This window comes from Asterias rubens, chromosome 5 (assembly GCF_902459465.1).
Source record: "Asterias rubens chromosome 5, eAstRub1.3, whole genome shotgun sequence".
Classification (NCBI taxonomy): Eukaryota; Metazoa; Echinodermata; class Asteroidea; order Forcipulatida; family Asteriidae; genus Asterias; species Asterias rubens.
This window is the reverse complement of record NC_047066.1, coordinates 9,379,145-9,396,329: the sequence shown is the minus strand read 5'-3', so window position 1 is coordinate 9,396,329 and position 17,185 is coordinate 9,379,145. Positions and strand designations below refer to the sequence as shown.

Genomic DNA, 17,185 nt, shown 5'->3' with positions numbered 1-17,185 from the left:
TATTGGTTCATAGCCACCAGTATTGTCTCTGAAATAGAAACTATGATTGGCTGTTATTTTCCCGCTTCTTTCTGGATCCTTTCCTTAATCCCTTTCCCCCTCTCTTTTTCTATAAATGGATATGTATTTGTTTGTACTTGTTTTATGCCTCTGAAGAAGGTCCGGATTGGATCGAAAGCTAAGGCCATCTACCCTATTCATTACATGTATATATATATTTGGTTTGCGGTAACATGTCCACTTGCCAGGTAGAATGTTGGTGTACCGCAAGTCAAGTTACAAAAATATCTCACCATGCAATGCCTCAAATCCCATACCAGGTTAAAACAACGGATTTCTAGTATGGTAATTACCTTCGGACTACCCTCGAACAGACTTAAATGTACTCTAATTAAAAGTCACTTCCAATCGTTTACTAACTAGTAAGGTGCAGGAATGCGTCGGTCGACGAGATTTGTAGATTTTCAAATCTACAAAAATCAAAGTCTCCATTCCCTCGCGTCAAATCGCTGTTTCCGACATTTCAGAGATCATTTAGAATGGCAGATAAAGAATTCCGAAACTAGTTACTAACACACTAAAGAGTTGAATCCAATCCGTGCATGATTTCGGTGAGTGACTACACTTTGAAAGTGTTGCATCCATTGTTTTTTTTGTTAAATCTAGCGTTTAACATTTCTGATCCAGAATAAAAAGGGTTGTTGACCGAATACTTTAAAATGCTGGATTTAACATATACAATGCTGGACTCATCACTTTCAAAGTGTAGTCACTCACCGAACTATTCCAAGTGTTGGATTCAACTCTTTAGTTTTTAGAGTGTTTTGACTGCACCATCACCATCAAAGCTGACCATGACGACTTCTCTAGTAACTTCACCACCCTCTTTATACCCTCGCTTGTCTTTCATCTTCACTAGGACTTCATCAGTGTAGTAGAGGAGCATAGAAACACAGAGTAGAGTGGTGAGGCCATACAACTTGTAAGAGATGCATACAGATGATGGGATACTGGTAGCAAATGATATGGTGTATCCGATAGAACTGAAGAAGTAAATCGCGGAGAATACCGCCTCTTGGTTGTTTGGGAACAGCACGCTGGCTAGTACTGCAATGTACAATATCAAGATTGTGGTTTGTTTACTTCCGAATTATAGGTATCAACACATCAAATACAACAACGGTAGCAGGCAGGTGCAATACTGAAAAACAGCTTAATTAACAATATACCAACAATAAAAAATAAAAAATAAAAAATAAAAAACAACGCCAACAGTAACAACAGCCAAAACATCTTCATCAGCGACCGTGCGGCGGCGGCGGCGGCGGCAGCGGCGGAAGCACCACCCCCACCACCAGCACCACCAGCACCAGCACCACCACCACCACCACCACCACAGTGACCACCACCACAGTGACCACCACCACCACCACCACCACCACCACCACCACCACCACCACCACCACCACCACCACGCCCACCACCACCGCCACCAACAACAACAACAACAACAACAACAACAACAACAACAACAACAACAACAACAACAACAACAACAACAACAACAACACCAACAACAACAACAACAACAACAACAACAACAACAACAACAACAACAACAACAACAACAACAACAACAACAACAACAACAACAACAACAACAACAACAAAAACAGCAGAACATTAACTTTGCATTTATTCCGTTAGCGAAAATCAGAGAGATCTGCTGAGTGATCGGATGTGCTTGTACTTGTTCTGTACAAAACGAAACTATACAATAACCAAAATAATGCATTCGCTGTTGAACTATGTTCAAAGATTATTTTATTATGCCTATATTTATAACAGGTTGCAAACTTTGTGAATTTGTGGTTATTCATTACACAAAATTAACTTGTACCTCGTATCTGTATCGTCCATACTGCATCACACAAAGCCAATGCCACTGCCAGTGAGTACAGATGCCATCTCTCTCCTAAGTCAGGGTTCCAGACCAAGCACACGGCCATTACGGCAATGTTTATCGCCGCTGCCCCAGTAAATAACGCCAATCTACCCAGCACCTTCCCAATCCAGCCTATCACTACTGTGAAAACTGCATCAGCTGTTGCAAACGTCATGATGACGTAACCGACCATGTGAATGCCTTGCGTGCAGCTAACGAAAGACTGGAATTCATAAAAAAAAAAAATGTAGATAACATTTGAAAAAAAAATATAGTTTTATAAACAAGCAACATATTACATTTAGCAACTTCGAGTGCGCACATTTTAGTCCACCAGTGGTCGACCACAGACTAGCAACGCACATGTGCAGTGACGTACTCACCCGAACGACTCGTTTGGTAGTCTAGTCGACCTCCCACCTTTTTGCTTAAGTGTCACTGGTTCCCCTCTGCGCTTAACACATGTTAGAACGGAACATGCTATTGGGACCAGTGAAGAAACCATGGGCTCGAGGCTGGTTCCAAATGGTCGACCACAGTAGTCAACCAATGGTCGACCAGCCTGGGTTCGAGTAAAAATGGTCAACCTTTAGTTAACCATTGTGCACACTCGAACTTGCTCATGGTCACTGTCTTGGTCTGACAGTAGACCTTATCGCAAATAGTCGACGTGTGCTGTTGGCGTTGAATGAGGTGCATGCTGGTCTAGCAAGCGGTCAAGTTTGATACCTTGCTTAGAGACACTGGACACTACTGGAGATTGTCAAAGACCAGTCTTCTCACTTGGTGTATCTCAACACATTTTTCACTTTTATGCATAATAACAATCCTGTGAAAATTTGAGCTCAATTGGTCGTCGAAGTAAGTTGCGAGTGATAATGAAAAAAAAAAAACACCCTTGTCACACGAAGTTGTGGGCTTTCAGATGCTTGAATTAGAGACCTCAAAATCTAATTCTGAGGTCTCGAAATCAAATTCGTGGAAACATACTTCTTTCTCGAACACTACGTTACTTCAGCGTTAGAGGGAGCCATTTCTCACAATGTTTTTCACTATCAACCTCTCTCCATTACTCGTAACCAAGTAAGGCGTTAACAATTATTTTGAGTAATAACCAATAGTGTCCACTGCCTTTAAGAAATTTAGCAAAAATTCCACCATGTTCAACATTGTTGTGACTTCTGCCCGCTCAACTTTTACTTTAATAATTTAAAAATAGGTATGTAAAAAATATTTGATCGTCCTTTGTTTTGTTAGATTGGCTTTTTTAAGCCAAATTAATTCAACTGAACTGAAAACAAAATTACCTTTGTAAAGTCCGCCATTACAAATGAGTAGAACATGCCGGTATATACAGCAAACGGTGTGAGCATCAAGAGCTGTGGCCTTTGTAATGCTTTGAGTGTAGCCAGCCAGTTAATAGTCTCCTCTCCAGGCGTTGCATCCACTTCTGCAGCAGACACAGCCTTATACTTTGGCCCGATGTCTTGAATGAAGAATACGCCCACAAGAGGTGCCACAATCAAACCACTCGTTGAAAAGCATGCTAAGAAAATGTGGATGATATAATCAGGCGGTTTGACCGCACCGACTGCCTCTTGCGGCATATCAGCACCGCAGTCCCTCGCACCACATCGGGACACGCTGAAATTCTGCATCATCAAGACGCCATCTTCTTCGGCGTTATTTGTCATCACATTTGAAACTAGAAATGTTGAGATGATGTACGCTACTTGCCATGCAGTATTGATCAAACCGAGATATCGACTTGTGAGCACCTCTGCCCGCTCTTCACCGGTACCCCTGGCTTTGTCCTGAGCAAGGGTGTGCAAATAAGTCGACACCGCGGACCAGTTCGGTCCGGTGGCAAGCCCACAGATGAGCGCAGACGGGACTATCGTATAAAACCGCGGGAAAAAGTTCGACACTGCGTACAGACCAAAGGCCAGTGAGCCAAGAATCATGGTCCTCTTCGTGCCGAGTTTCCTGATCATTATTGGAGATATAAATAGACTTGACAAAGTCATTGCAGCGTAGAGACAGCTCAGGCTAGCCAGGCCAAGCCCTTTGGACGGGTTCAAGCTGCTCTGCATGGACTGTAGAGAGCTATAGGAAAACGAGTTAAAAGCAAAGACTACGCATACTGCTACGATGTTTACCGTGTTCCTTCTTGAAGTCGTATTGAAGCTGAAATAGAACAAAGATAGTTATATTGCCTTGTACTAGTTTCAACTCTTGGCTCAAACACCGTTTTATCTTCTGGATTTTTTTTCTTCTTCGTTTTATTTGTTTGTTTGTATTGCTGGGCAAAAAGTGTACACTTAAAATACAACGCTAAATTAATGATAGCTCAATCGGTCATCGAATGTTGCGAGATAATAATGAAAGTAAAAACACGAAGTTGTGTGCTTTCAGATGCTTGATTTCGAGACCTCAAATTCTAAATCTGAGGTCTCGAAATCCACTTTACTCGTTACCAAGTGAGGTTTCATGCTAATAATTATGTTGAGTGATTACCAATAGTGTGAAGTGTGTCCACTGCCTTTAATGGGGGGGGGGGGGGGGGGGGGGGGCATTAGTCGGCAGCCAGGAGCTTCGCGCGAGAGCAGTGATCTCGCGAGAGATAGTCTTCGATCGTGCAAACCTGAACCATTACGCCACCACCACGACTCAACTATCTTACAGCGACATACCATTAACGACTTGTCCACAACTTCTATGAAACATTTGGACTGAGCGACACCACCGTCAGATTGGATGTCCATTGATAGCTGTATAAATATATTGTTTTAATGCAACGTCGTAAAGATTGGCAAAGATTGGGAGGCCATAAATACAAGGCAAAAACACATCGTAACAATGTAACACAAACAATAAAAACAGGTTATTATAGTTCATGACACCAACTCACACATTCCCTGCGGTCTCCATGATGCACAACTGCCGTTCACTGGCTCTGGAATAGGTATCATGTTCAGTGTAGAATATAACATGAAACAGAAAGGTTGTTAATATAGGGAGACTGATAACAACCAAATTGTAAACTGGATGGGCTAATAATACTCACGTACATCTAGTCAATAACGCATCAGGACTGTGCATATTATCAGATTGTACGAATATACGGCAAACAATGCCCCTTAAAGGCACTGATGGACACCTCTGGTAATTTTGTCAAAGACCAGTCTTTTCCTTTGGTGTATCTCAATTTTTTTTAATTATGCATAACAGGCGCGGATCCAGGATTTTTTAACCGGGGGACAACTTTGTAGTCATAGTATTTGTTGTTTTGCTGAAACAAATTGTTTTGTTGTTCGCGAAGCGCGCGGCCATTACGGCGTGGGGTCCTAGGCCCGCTTTAGGGCCCCGGGAAATCGTTATGCCGTAGATACTCTCTGGTGCAATCTAAGGCCTTTTCGGAGACATTTCTTGGACCCTTCCACTTCATCTGAAGTTACTTAAAGGTACACATGCAATACAAATAATGCAGTAAAAGTTTGTCAACAAAATATTGTTGGAGCCTTGTGATACTCCTGATTTTGCTTTACCCGGGGGGCACGTGCCCTCCGGGCCACCCCCTGGTTCCGCTGCATAACACAACAAACCTGTGAAAATGTGAACTCAATATTGGTCTTCGAAATTGCGAGAGAATAAAAGAGGGAAAACACCCTTGAAGTTGTGTGCTTTCAGAGTTCGAGAACTCAGCTGAGGCCTCCAATTCCATTCAAATATCTTAGTGAAAAATTCATAAACTACGTTACTTCAGACGAGGGAGCCGTTTCTCACAGTGGTTAATACTATCAACGGCTCTCCATTGCTAGTTACCAAGTAAGTTTTTATGCTAACAATTATTTTGAGTAATTACCAATAGTGTATATGCCTTTAAAACCATTATTTGCACAGAGTGTCAATTTATCTGGAAATTACGACCAATTCACGCCGCTATCAATCCAGGTCAAGCTTTCAACGGGTATCAAGGTAAAGGTAACTTTGTGCGAGGAAAACGGTTCAGTATCACGATGGATCAGGGAAATAGAAATATCCTCAAGAACCTTGGAGCTGTGATGCTCATGGCTGCTCTCAATTCGCTGTGTTTTAGCTCTTTACAATCACTACAGAGCAGTTTTAATTCGTCCGAAGGTCTCGGTCTAGCGAGCTTGAGTTGCATGTACGCAGCAGGCATGGTGTCCACTCTGCTGCTCGCACCCGTTATGAATAGGAGGCTTGGACTTAAGACCACAATGATCATAGGTTCACTGTCAATCGGTGTGTACGCTGTCAGCAATTTCTTTCCTCGTTTTGAAATCATCATTCCTTTGGCTCTTCTATGTGGTCTTGGAATCAATTCTATATGGACAGCAATATCGACGTATTTGAATACCCTTGCCTCGAAGAAGGCACGTTTGACAAGCCAAACAACAGAGGGCCTTACGAACCGCTACTTAGCGCTTATTCAAATGTCTTGGCAAATCAGCTATGTAGTGTCAACGTTTCTTGTATCTAAAGTGTTAGCAGTTACTATGACTGGTTCGGAGGATAATATCTTCAAGGGCCGGAATTTCAGTCTGGGGCGTTGTGGAGCCCGGGACTGCGGAGCGGAGATCCCGCAGGAGGCAACTGGTGCAGTCGAGGCACCCCGTCAAATCATCTGGATATTTCTCGGGTGTTTCTCAGCATGTGGTTTGGTCCTCTCGCCTCTTGTTCTTGTCATTTTCCTTGATCCGATGAAACCAAACTTGTACTCTACCGTCTCTAAGGATGATGCTGAGATGTCTGAGAAAGAGGTAGTGACTGTCAAGGAGGGTACTACTAGTGATGCTGGTTGGTTAGCGGTGCTGAGAGCCTTGAAGGAACCACACCTACTGATGCTCATGCCACTGGCTTTCTTTGCTGGAGTCCATTTCTCTTTTGTCATGGGAGATTTCACCAAGGTGTAGTATTATTAACTGCTTGAATGGGACATTTATTTTAACTTTGTTTGTGAATAATATATTTAAAGGCACGGTTATGGAGACCTTTGTCAAAGACCAGTGCAGTATTCTCACATGGTATGTCTCATGTATAAAATAGCAAACCTGTGAAAATTTGAGCTCAATTGGTCGTCCAGATTCCAAGTAAACAATGTGCTTCAGATGCCTTGAATTCGATACCTCAGCTGAGGTCTCTTATATTTTTAGGAGAATAATGTCTTCCTCAAAAACTACATTACTTCAGAGGAAGCCGTTTCTCACAGTTTTTTTGTATACTGTCAACAGCTTTACATAACTTGTTCAGTAAGTTTTTCTGCTAGCAATAATTTTGAGTAATTACCAACAATGTCTGCCTTTATATGTTACAATATGGGACCAATACATTACCCGTTGTCCAAGGACACCGTTATCAATCGTGTTATGTAATCCCTGGTAAACCCTGGTATTCAAATAATAATAACGTTTTCTCCGAACAAGGTCACTAATGGCAACTTTATCTGTAATGATCAAAGTATGTTAATTAATGAAAAATGTTTTTTTTAAAATAGGTACAATTAAACAAGTGATTGCTTTACTTACAAAGTGATTGTTTCTTTTTGCCAAACAATTACTTTGGAGACCACTTTTGATCAATAAACCCGAACTACCAGGAGCTCCAAACTATGCAAAGGCAATGGGAGACTTTTGGGACGCTTGGTGGCAGCAGGTAAAATCCATTGTTCTCGGTAATGTGCGCATGCTCAGAACTATACGTAAACAATGGAAATTTACCTGGTAAGTCTGCTGACACCTAGCGTTCCAAAGTCTCCCATTATGAAACCCTTACAAAATACGCCAGAGTGATATTTCTGAGCAATGGGCAGATGATAGAAGTCATGTGTGTATCCACGGGCCCCGACTCCTGCATGCTCTTGTGTAAGCTTCAATAACTAGTGCCGTATAATAGCTGTTACCTCGCCACAGAATTAACTTTCGTGTGCCCGCTTGTGCATCTTTTTTTCCCAGGACAGATGAGGCCACTTACCATAAATGGGCGCGTTTTACCAACTTTCGGGTCTGTTCCCACCAGGACAGAATGAGGGCCACTTAGCATGCGCCCATTATGGTAAGCGGTTTCATCTGTCCTGGAAAAAAAATAACGCTTCTCGCTTGATTTCAATTCGTCAGGTACTTCTTCGTTGTTCGATCCTACCTCTAACCTTTCTCTCCGTCATGGCCTTTGTTACATGCTATATTGGTTCCACCATCTTCTGGCAAATTCCTGAATCCGCGCTTGATTGTAATACAATCAAAGGGTAATAAATCTTTATAGAAACCCATGGTAACCAAATTATATGTCTCATCTCAGTGAGGAATGTAGACCTTTGAGTATGCAATTTATATTATTGCCGAGAAAAAAGTTTCTACCAATACCACAGGAACTGTTTATATTACGTAATATTACATTATCTCCATCAACCTTTGAGATGGGATTGAGTTCAGTCAAAGGTCACCACGGTCACCACGGTCTGCAGCCAACAAGAGTCTATACCTTTCTATCTGTTTGTTAGGCTAAGTATATATATCTATATATATAGTATATATATCTAAATATAATTATGTTTGGTTTGCGGTAACATGTCCACTTGCAAGGTAGAATGTTGGTGTACCGCAAGTCAAGTTACAAAAATATCTCACCATGCAATGCGTCAAATCCCATACCAGGTTAAAACAACGGATTTCTAGTATGGTAATTACCTTCGGACTACCCTCGAACAGACTTAAATGTACTCTAATTAAAAGTCCCTTCCAATGAAGCGAAATTATTTCGTCAGTGTTTTTTGTTTAGCAGCCTCGGCCTCCAGGGTTTTAACCCAGGACAGTCACATCAACATATCTTTTAATATTATGTTTATTCATTTGCAAATCATCTTAGATAAAAACGACTGAATAACTGTGACAGACTATTCAACATTTTAAAATTATTAACATTTTTAAATAGCTCGGGGAAAAAAAGATTTGTTTTCGAAAGAATCGTTCTCGCTGGGAGAATCGTACAACCCATAGGAAGACAGCATTGAGAGTGACGGGGTTCCATCTCAACCATACTAGAACAAACATGAGAAAACCACATCTCTAGTTTTTAGTTGTTCTTTCTTTTCTTCCCACACAGTCATACGTGAACTGTACACAGGGTATACACGCAGTCGGTTACGTCATTATGGCATTTGCTTCTGCCGATGCCGTAGGAAACTTGGCCATCGGACTGATCCGTCAGTATGTTGGGCGAGTGATGTTTATAACAATATCCGGAGCTCATACTTTGGCTTTGTTGGTCGTATGTTTAGTCTGGGACCCAGAGACAGGTGAAGTCTGGCACCTGTACGCCATTGCTGTTTTGTTCGGGTATGGGGATGCAGTGTGGCAACTACAAACACGAGGTGGGTTCAGCAGAATTTATACACTGTCCAGCAGATTTATACATTATGTAGACTGCCGAAGTTGTTGCAAAATGGACAACTATGGGCAGCCGTATTAAGTGAAAAGCCAAAAATAATTTGAATGTCACTCAAAAATAAAAAAAATAAAAACAATTATTCACGGAAGGTAATTTTCTTTGATTGAAAGTTTGCAGAGCTGTTGTATTTGGACACAATTATTAGTTACATCAGTTAACATGAGTCAATGTTTTTGTATAAATGTGGTACCGTACCGGTGCCCTAGGGAAATCTGTCACCGGAGATTTTGTATGTCCCCCACATTGGAAATGATTTCATGGGATGGAAGAGAGTTTGTACACAATTCGCCGTGAGGGGGGGGGGGTGGGGGTTAGTGGCACAATCTCCAGGGGTACACAATTCCCTTTTTTCCATCCCTTTGGAGACATGTTTTGTTCTTTCCATTGCCCCGTACTGTAGATCTTCCCACAAAACTCCTTGTGGGGCACCCAGGCCTTTAGAGTGTCCCTATGGAGTCCTTTTATTTTCCCTTTTTTGTTTTTTCCTTGGTCTCCATAAGGTAGTGAAAACGAATAGGCATGTTTTAGCTGGCTCGTTTCTCTTTATATCTAGTGTTCATCAGCGTGCTGTATCCAGATAACCCAGGGCCAGCTTTCTCTGCCTACTACTTCTGTTTCTTCTGTGGACTAACAGCTTCATTTGCTGTCAGCATCCCAGCGTCGGTATGTGTGTCTTACAAACTCTACTCTATCATCTCGCTACTTCTTGTGTCTGTCTCGCTATACTATGTCGTCGAGATAAGACTGAAGAGGCAAAAGCGTGCAAGGACGTGTGGGCAGACGGAGGAAATAAGGATGTGATTCACACGCGGATGGACTAGATGTGGAAAACTTTGAGCATCATGGTTTTTTTTTTTTTTTTGCGGTTCTGAGCGTGCCTTTTATGTACATTATGCTCAGTATTGCGCGCGTAGGTCTGAGCACGCGCACTATCACTACTGGCGAGAACTGTCAGAGAAAAGGACCGACCAAAAGTGTCCCATTGAAATGAAGTCGGGGTGCATGCATTAAAACCATTTCAAATTCCTTTATTTCCTAGAAATGACCATTCCACATTAAAAAAGGGGGGGTCAGATTAGAGACTGTTTGTTACTATTTTACAGGGTAGAGAAATATGTTACAAGGGTGGTTTTTTTCTTTCATTATTATCTCGCAACTTCGACGACCAATTGAGTTTGAAAAACACAGGTTTGTTATTTTATGCATGGGTTGAGATACAGAAAGTGAGAAGACTGGTCTTTGACAATTACTAAAGTTGTCCAGTGCCCTTAAAGGCAGTGGACACTATTGGTAATTGTCAAAGACTAGCCTTTACAGTTGGTGTATCTCAACATATGCATAAAATAATAAACCTGTAAAAATTTGAGCTCAATCGGTCATCGAACTTGCGAGATAATAATGAAAGAAGAAAAAAAACTTTGTCACACGAAGTTGTGTGCGTTTAGATGGTTGATTTCGAGACCGCAAGTTCTAAATCTGAGGTCTCGAAATCAAATTCGTAAAAAAATTACTCCTTTCTCGAAAACTATGCCACTTCAGAGGGAGCCGTTTCTCACAATGTTTCATACCATCAACCTCTCCCCATTACTCGTCACCAAGAAAGGTTTTATGCTAATAATTATTTTGAGTAATTACCAACAGTGTCCAGTGCCTTTAAAGCAACACAAAACAAACATCCAAACGTAACACGTAAATTGATTCTCATTTCTGGTTTATTTCATATAATAAACTCCAATTACTGTTTCGGAAAAATTTCAACAATAAGTTTACTTTTTTAAGTTTAAATGAGTGGTGAAGTGACTTAAGAATTCAATGTTTTCCTTAAACTTTTAAGATTTTTTGCCAGAGAAACGCTGTCATATTACGAAGCATCACCAACATTATTTGTGCTAAAACGCACTGATCAAAATGTACAAATAATGTAATCACCATTTTAAAAGTTTAGTTTTGATTTACTATTCGTAATGCACCATTACGCCATACACTATGTACGAGACAGGAAAAGTAAGGGAAAAAAACATCCACCGACTTTGCAAAGTGGCTGATAGATTAATCAAGAGCAAGGGTTGCAAAAGTTATAAACATAATACAAATTATTGCAATTAATTAATATCTTGTTTACACACAAGTACGCAAAAAGGCACGAGAAACGATGCTTGGATATTTTGGGCACTGTGCGGCCGCGATTAAATTACATGTACATCTAAATCATAGCAATATATTCGAAAATAACAGCAGAAATAACATTTTTGCCTTAAAGTAACGCGCGCTATTTGAGTCCGATTCCACGCTATCGATTACTTGTTATGCAATAATTTTCTTGTAAAGTATCATCATGCTATAGAAGTATAAAACCTTAGTCGGTCTAGTATCACATTGTCTAGTTTCTGTACTCCCAATCAGCATTGAGTAATAGTGATTTTTATTACACCTAAACGGGGCTCCGACTAATAACATCCAAACCTTGTTTCAGTTACATTAATTTAAACGCTAGGTAACGTACAGACGCCTCCACTAAAAAACAAAACAACGTTGACATATTAAATTTTGAAAGCAGGATACCCTAAACTTTGGGTTCTTTTCGAAGAGCACGAAGAATAAACTGGGTTTTTTTTAAAGAAGAAAACGTATATAACTTGATCAATCGTTTACTTTTAATTAAAGTTTGGAGATAAACATTTAAACAATGTCAATGTGACATATTATGGTTGCAAGTTCAATAAAACCTCGTATAATATCCGAATGTTTAGAAAATGCAAAATACCAGTCACTAATACACACGTTCAGACACTTAAAATGGCAGCACAATAAAACAACACACGCCCTGTGTATAGATTCTCCAAGTCAATTTCAGCAACGATTAATTTAGTTTCATTTTACAACCTCTACCATAAGCCCAACGACAAAGAGAAGGGAAAAACCAAGCAAATAGAAATAAAGACAAAGAAGGGGAGAGAGAGGCCTATCAACATCGTTTGTTAAAGGCAGTGGACACTATTGGTAATTACTCAAAATAATTATCAACATAAAACCTTATTTTGTATCGAGTAATAGGGAGAGGTTGATAGTAAAACAATTTGTGAAAAACGTTTCCATCTGAAGTGACGTAGTTTTCGAAAAAAGGAATTTTCCATGAATTTGATTTCGAGACCTCAGATTTAGATTTTGAGGTCTAGAAATCAAGCATCTGAAAGCACACAACTTCGTGTGACAATTTTTTATCTTTTCATTATTATCTCTTAACTTCAACGACCGATTTAAGCTCAAATTTTCACAGGTTTGTTATTTTATGTATATGTTGAGATACATCAAAGTGAAAACTGGTCTTTGACAATCAATAGTGTCCAGTGTTTTTAAGCTAAATTTTGATTTTTGGTTCATCCTTAGTTACTTCATATTTCAATTGGTCACACTAACGTTTATATTACTTTTCCAATTATATACAAAAACTAAATAAAAATACTAAATTTTTAGCCATATCTTCCCTTGGGTCGTTTTTTTACACTGTAGAATTTTAGGCTTCAGTTTTACTTTCCCGACAACAAATAAACTAAACAACAAAAATAAAAAGTTAAAAACATTTATTTCAGCAGCGATTTATTATTTTTAGATTCCCCCCCCCCAAAAAAAAAGCGAATGCTCTTTTCTATTTTCAGCTGACGGTCATTCAATCATGCTTAGCAGTACTAAATCCAGTTATCTTGATACTTTCTGCAAATTAATACCCATTTTGGGTGACGTTAGTCCACTTCCATGTCACACAAACTGGCAGCGGTTCCACTTATTACCAAAAACCCATATAAATTGCATTGAGCTAGCTGGCTGTTCTTTGGTAACTATGCAAGACAAATTTCTAATCTTGACTTGGCTTTGTGATACCTTCTTCAAGTCTTCTCAGATTTTAAACAAGATATTCTGACCCAGGTTGGTTCAAATTATTATAATTTCAATACAGTTTTATATTACTCTAAGCAAAGTGAACACTAATTGTGCATGGAAGGAATTTCATGCTAGTTATAAAATAGTGCCTTAGTTTCACAGAAACAAGGCTCTTCCTGCCGAACTGCCTAAGTTCCAGGTTAGATATGGATTGGCCCAAGACCTCAGCAATCCACAGTGGAAAGTGTACTGCACTCAGGGGTAAATCGTTATAGCGCCCTCTTAGGGCATGATTTAACCAACTTGTAAATCATGCACTAAAGAGCGGCTATAACGATTAACTGTCCTTACTCTATGATTAAATTCAGCAGAGTGTGGGTTTGAATCCCCAGCCTTGACACTTGTGTCCTTCAGCAAGACACTTATCATTGCCTCGTCCTTCGGATGGGACGTAAAACAGTTGGTCCCATGTGTTGTGTAACACATGTAAAAGAACCCAGTGCACTTATCGAAAAGAGGAGGGGTTAGCCCCGGTGTTCCTGGCTGTGGCTGCTGTATGCGCCGTAGCACATTGTAAACCCTTATAAGGTGCTAAATAATTGAGTCTCAGAATTCATAACTGCAATAACCTATCTCTCTGAAAGATACATGCGCTAAATAAGACTTCAATATTAAATTACTGTGAATTACTGAGGTCTTAGGCCAAGACTAAGACCCACCAGCTCATGAAGCAGTCTAAAAGAAGACAGAACATTCACATTATCGCATTATCCCATCATTAGTCTTCCGGATTCTAAAAGCTGTTAGAGTGTGCCTCTTTAGAGCCAAAGTGTTAATTTTTACACGTTTTTGAAGGTTGTCGGTGGCTAGAGGCAGTTTGAATTCATTTTTTGTAGCAGCTACACTGCAAGGATTTAATATATGTTAAAACTGCATCAGGGATAAAGAACATTAATTCTTGTTTAACCCTTACACCGATGTGTGTTAGCACTGTATTTATCAGTACTTTCCCGAGTTCTGTGAAAAAAAGATACCAGGCATATTACTCGAGTAGAATTCAAACCCATGACCAAGTGGGTACAGTGTTGATTACACCTGTGCTCTTTGAAGTTGACTAACATTTGTTGGGGTATGTTTAGTTGCAAGGCAGTGAACAAAAGAAATGAATATTGTATCGCCGTAGTAACCGCTACATGGGCTGCTACATGTACATGGGTAGTGTGACCAGCCGTCGATTTCACCAAACTCATCCTAACTTAAGATTTATCTTAGGACTTAGGACGAGTCCCAACCCTGCACTGTAGCGTGCTAACTCGAGATAGGATTAATCCTAGCGTTTCGTCAAATCGGCTGCAGGTTGGCTGATATGGGTAAGCCGCTGGCAAACAACACTATCCAAAAGAATTACGGATAAATGCGGATGCTTTCAGAACTTTCTTAAAAGAGCTGTAGTCACAACTTGAATGTTGTCTTCACATTCCCACCATGTACATGTAGACTCAGGATTAGATATGAAAACTTTCTTGCTTCAGAACTGTTGTTAAAGTGCCGTAGTCCCCACCTTCTGGACTAACTATTAGATATGGAAAACTTTCTGAGTTATTGTCGCTAACTTTCGGCCTCGAGATTAGATACGAAAGCTTTCATGCTTGCCATCGATGTGTCTGAGTCTTAAGTAGACATCTGTGCCAAAACCCTGCATGGTTTGCAAGGTCAACGACCCTCCCAGGTACTCCGCATAGGCTTTGGAGGCTGGCAACCCAAAACCAAACCTGAAAAAAAAGAAAGTGGATATAAGTCAACAATGAACTCTAGATTTTTTTTTATAGCGAAACCTACAAGGCCATTTTAAAGGAAACCAACATTGAATTACGTTTAAGCCTAAAAGTGAATCAATTCATTACCTTTGCTTAACCTAAGATGTAAATTTAAGTATGAATTTATATATTCTACAGGCTTATTAACTTCGTAATCATCATCTTAAGACTGGTGCCCTGTATCATGGTGCTCCTTGATGAAAGGAATTATGAGCTTATCGGACATAGAAATACATGCATTATAGGTCGCCGTCGTCACAAAATTTATTCGGTGAGCAATGGCATAAAATGTTGTGAAAGTATTTTGCTGTTGTTGTTATTGTTTACATTGAGTTAATAATTTAGGTAAAATACCAAAGGGTGGCTGGACATTCATCACAGACACAGACAAAATCCAAACATGACACACCTCCACTTTATGATAGAAAAGGAAAGCAAAAGATCAAGTGAGGGAATCCTAAAAGAGTGTGGAAATAGAAGCAGCAATACAACAACTGGGAAATAGAAGCAGAAATACAACAACTGGCCAATGTAACATGAATACAACTCAATGGCTAACTTTAAATAATTTATAAACCAGGATTTAAAGAACGCCAAAATTAATGAAAAAAGAAACCAAGCTCTACTTAGACAACAAATACTTAAGGAAAGAATCCCAATAATAAAAGTACAGTGTTACTTACAAAGATACAGTACATGGACAATTTGAAGTAGAAACATGATAAAAATGGAATAGATATTTGACAAAAATCATGTCTTAAAATGGATGGACCCGATGCATTAGCTGCCTAACGCTCAGGTCAGACATTGTCAGACAATAGAAACATGCACGGGTGTAAACGCAGCGCACATCTCTCGGCCAATATTAGGCCTTCATTGACCTCAGTTTGGGTCTTGTGTGGTCATAAGCAAGGAAACACTGAGAAATACAACAAATGCATTCATTAAACATCATTATGTGACAATGCATATAACTACAATCAAAAAAATGTAGTAAGGAAGTAATAATTTACAAGTATGCAGGGGACCAGTAGAAACCAGCTTCAAGTATTTGGGGATACACAGGGTAAAGACATGTAGAAAATACGTAGCCAGTCTATCATCTTCAAATTCATTTCCAAATGAAGTTAAAGAATGACCCTACACAGTCCATGGGTCATTACTTTTATCATAAAATACTCAATTGTCAACAACAGCACAATTTTTACTGAACAAAAGTTTGACCTTATGCATTCCCTCCAGGGCATTTTCTGGCAGGCTATATGCTGTGGTGATTCACAGTGTGTATAATAAATCTGGCACAATATCAAGTGGGATCCACAAAAAAAAAAAAAACCAGATTTAACATTTTCTTCCATTGAAAATTGCTCCTGAAGGAAGTCCGCGGTGGATTTCACAAGGAGTTAATTAAGACTAGTCTTAGCTCGAATTAGGACTAGCCTTAAATTATAATAAATCATAAGGAGTCGTAGGACTATCTTTATGAAATAGACCCCTGGTTTTGTGGTTCACAAGTAACAAGGTCAATATGTGTACATACCCGCACAATGGCCCCGGCGTCGTTCCTGCAGTCACGTTAGTCAGAGCACCAAACGTTCCCCCCGTCACTCTAGGATCTAGATTATCCTGCGCTGTTGTGAAGTTATACTGAAATACCTTGTTGACGATGTTGTTAGGGATGCCACCCCCTCTGTCCGAGATTCTACAAAATACGAAGAAGAAAACATTAGAATCATACATACATTTTGAAACAGGACAATTAGTTTTTTTTAGCCTCCCGACTTCCAAAATCTACTCTATGGCAGTAAAATAAAAAGCAAGACCTAGTTCCCAAGACTTAAATATACACAGCAAAGAAAATATGCACATAGTGTTACCACAAACCGAATATACTGCATAGGTATCAAAATAAATCAACAAAAAGAGAAAGTTTTGTACCATAACCAACTTCAATTGTATAACTTTTGTGCAAATCTATGCGCTTATTAGTTTTTAGCCCTTACCTTAGCCCATAAGCAGCTGAAAACGTCATACCATATACATGTACTGTTCTTTTTCACATTCTGTTATCTCTTTG

General features: G+C 39.8%; 3 protein-coding genes across 4 annotated transcripts in view; 1 reads left to right on the top strand and 2 right to left on the bottom strand.

The window, feature by feature from the left end:
• Positions 1-814: 814 nt before the first annotated feature.
• LOC117290127 (protein unc-93 homolog A-like) lies at positions 815-4,876 on the bottom strand. The gene is made up of 4 exons (XM_033771383.1): positions 4,857-4,876; positions 3,253-4,132; positions 1,901-2,168; positions 815-1,107 (listed from the first exon to the last, which is right to left on the bottom strand). The coding sequence occupies exons 1-4, from the start codon at positions 4,874-4,876 to the stop codon at positions 815-817; spliced, it is 1,461 nt and encodes a 486-aa protein (XP_033627274.1).
• Positions 4,877-5,964: 1,088 nt separating this feature from the next.
• LOC117290126 (protein unc-93 homolog A-like) lies at positions 5,965-10,213 on the top strand. Its single transcript, XM_033771381.1, has 3 exons — positions 5,965-6,876; positions 9,068-9,335; positions 9,966-10,213. Exons 1-3 carry the CDS (start codon positions 5,965-5,967, stop codon positions 10,211-10,213), a joined length of 1,428 nt encoding a protein of 475 aa, XP_033627272.1.
• A 4,344-nt stretch (positions 10,214-14,557) lies between these two features.
• Positions 14,558-17,185, bottom strand: part of LOC117290791 (3-methyl-2-oxobutanoate dehydrogenase [lipoamide] kinase, mitochondrial-like) — a 13,589-nt gene continuing 10,961 nt past the window's right edge. For both annotated transcript variants that reach the window (XM_033772348.1, XM_033772349.1), the window contains exons 10-11: positions 16,649-16,810; positions 14,558-15,063 (exon numbers count right to left, since the gene is read on the bottom strand). In XM_033772348.1, coding sequence (XP_033628239.1) covers positions 14,919-15,063; positions 16,649-16,810 — 307 coding nt within the window. In that variant the 3' untranslated portion in view covers positions 14,558-14,918. The remainder of the gene's footprint in view (positions 15,064-16,648; positions 16,811-17,185) is intronic.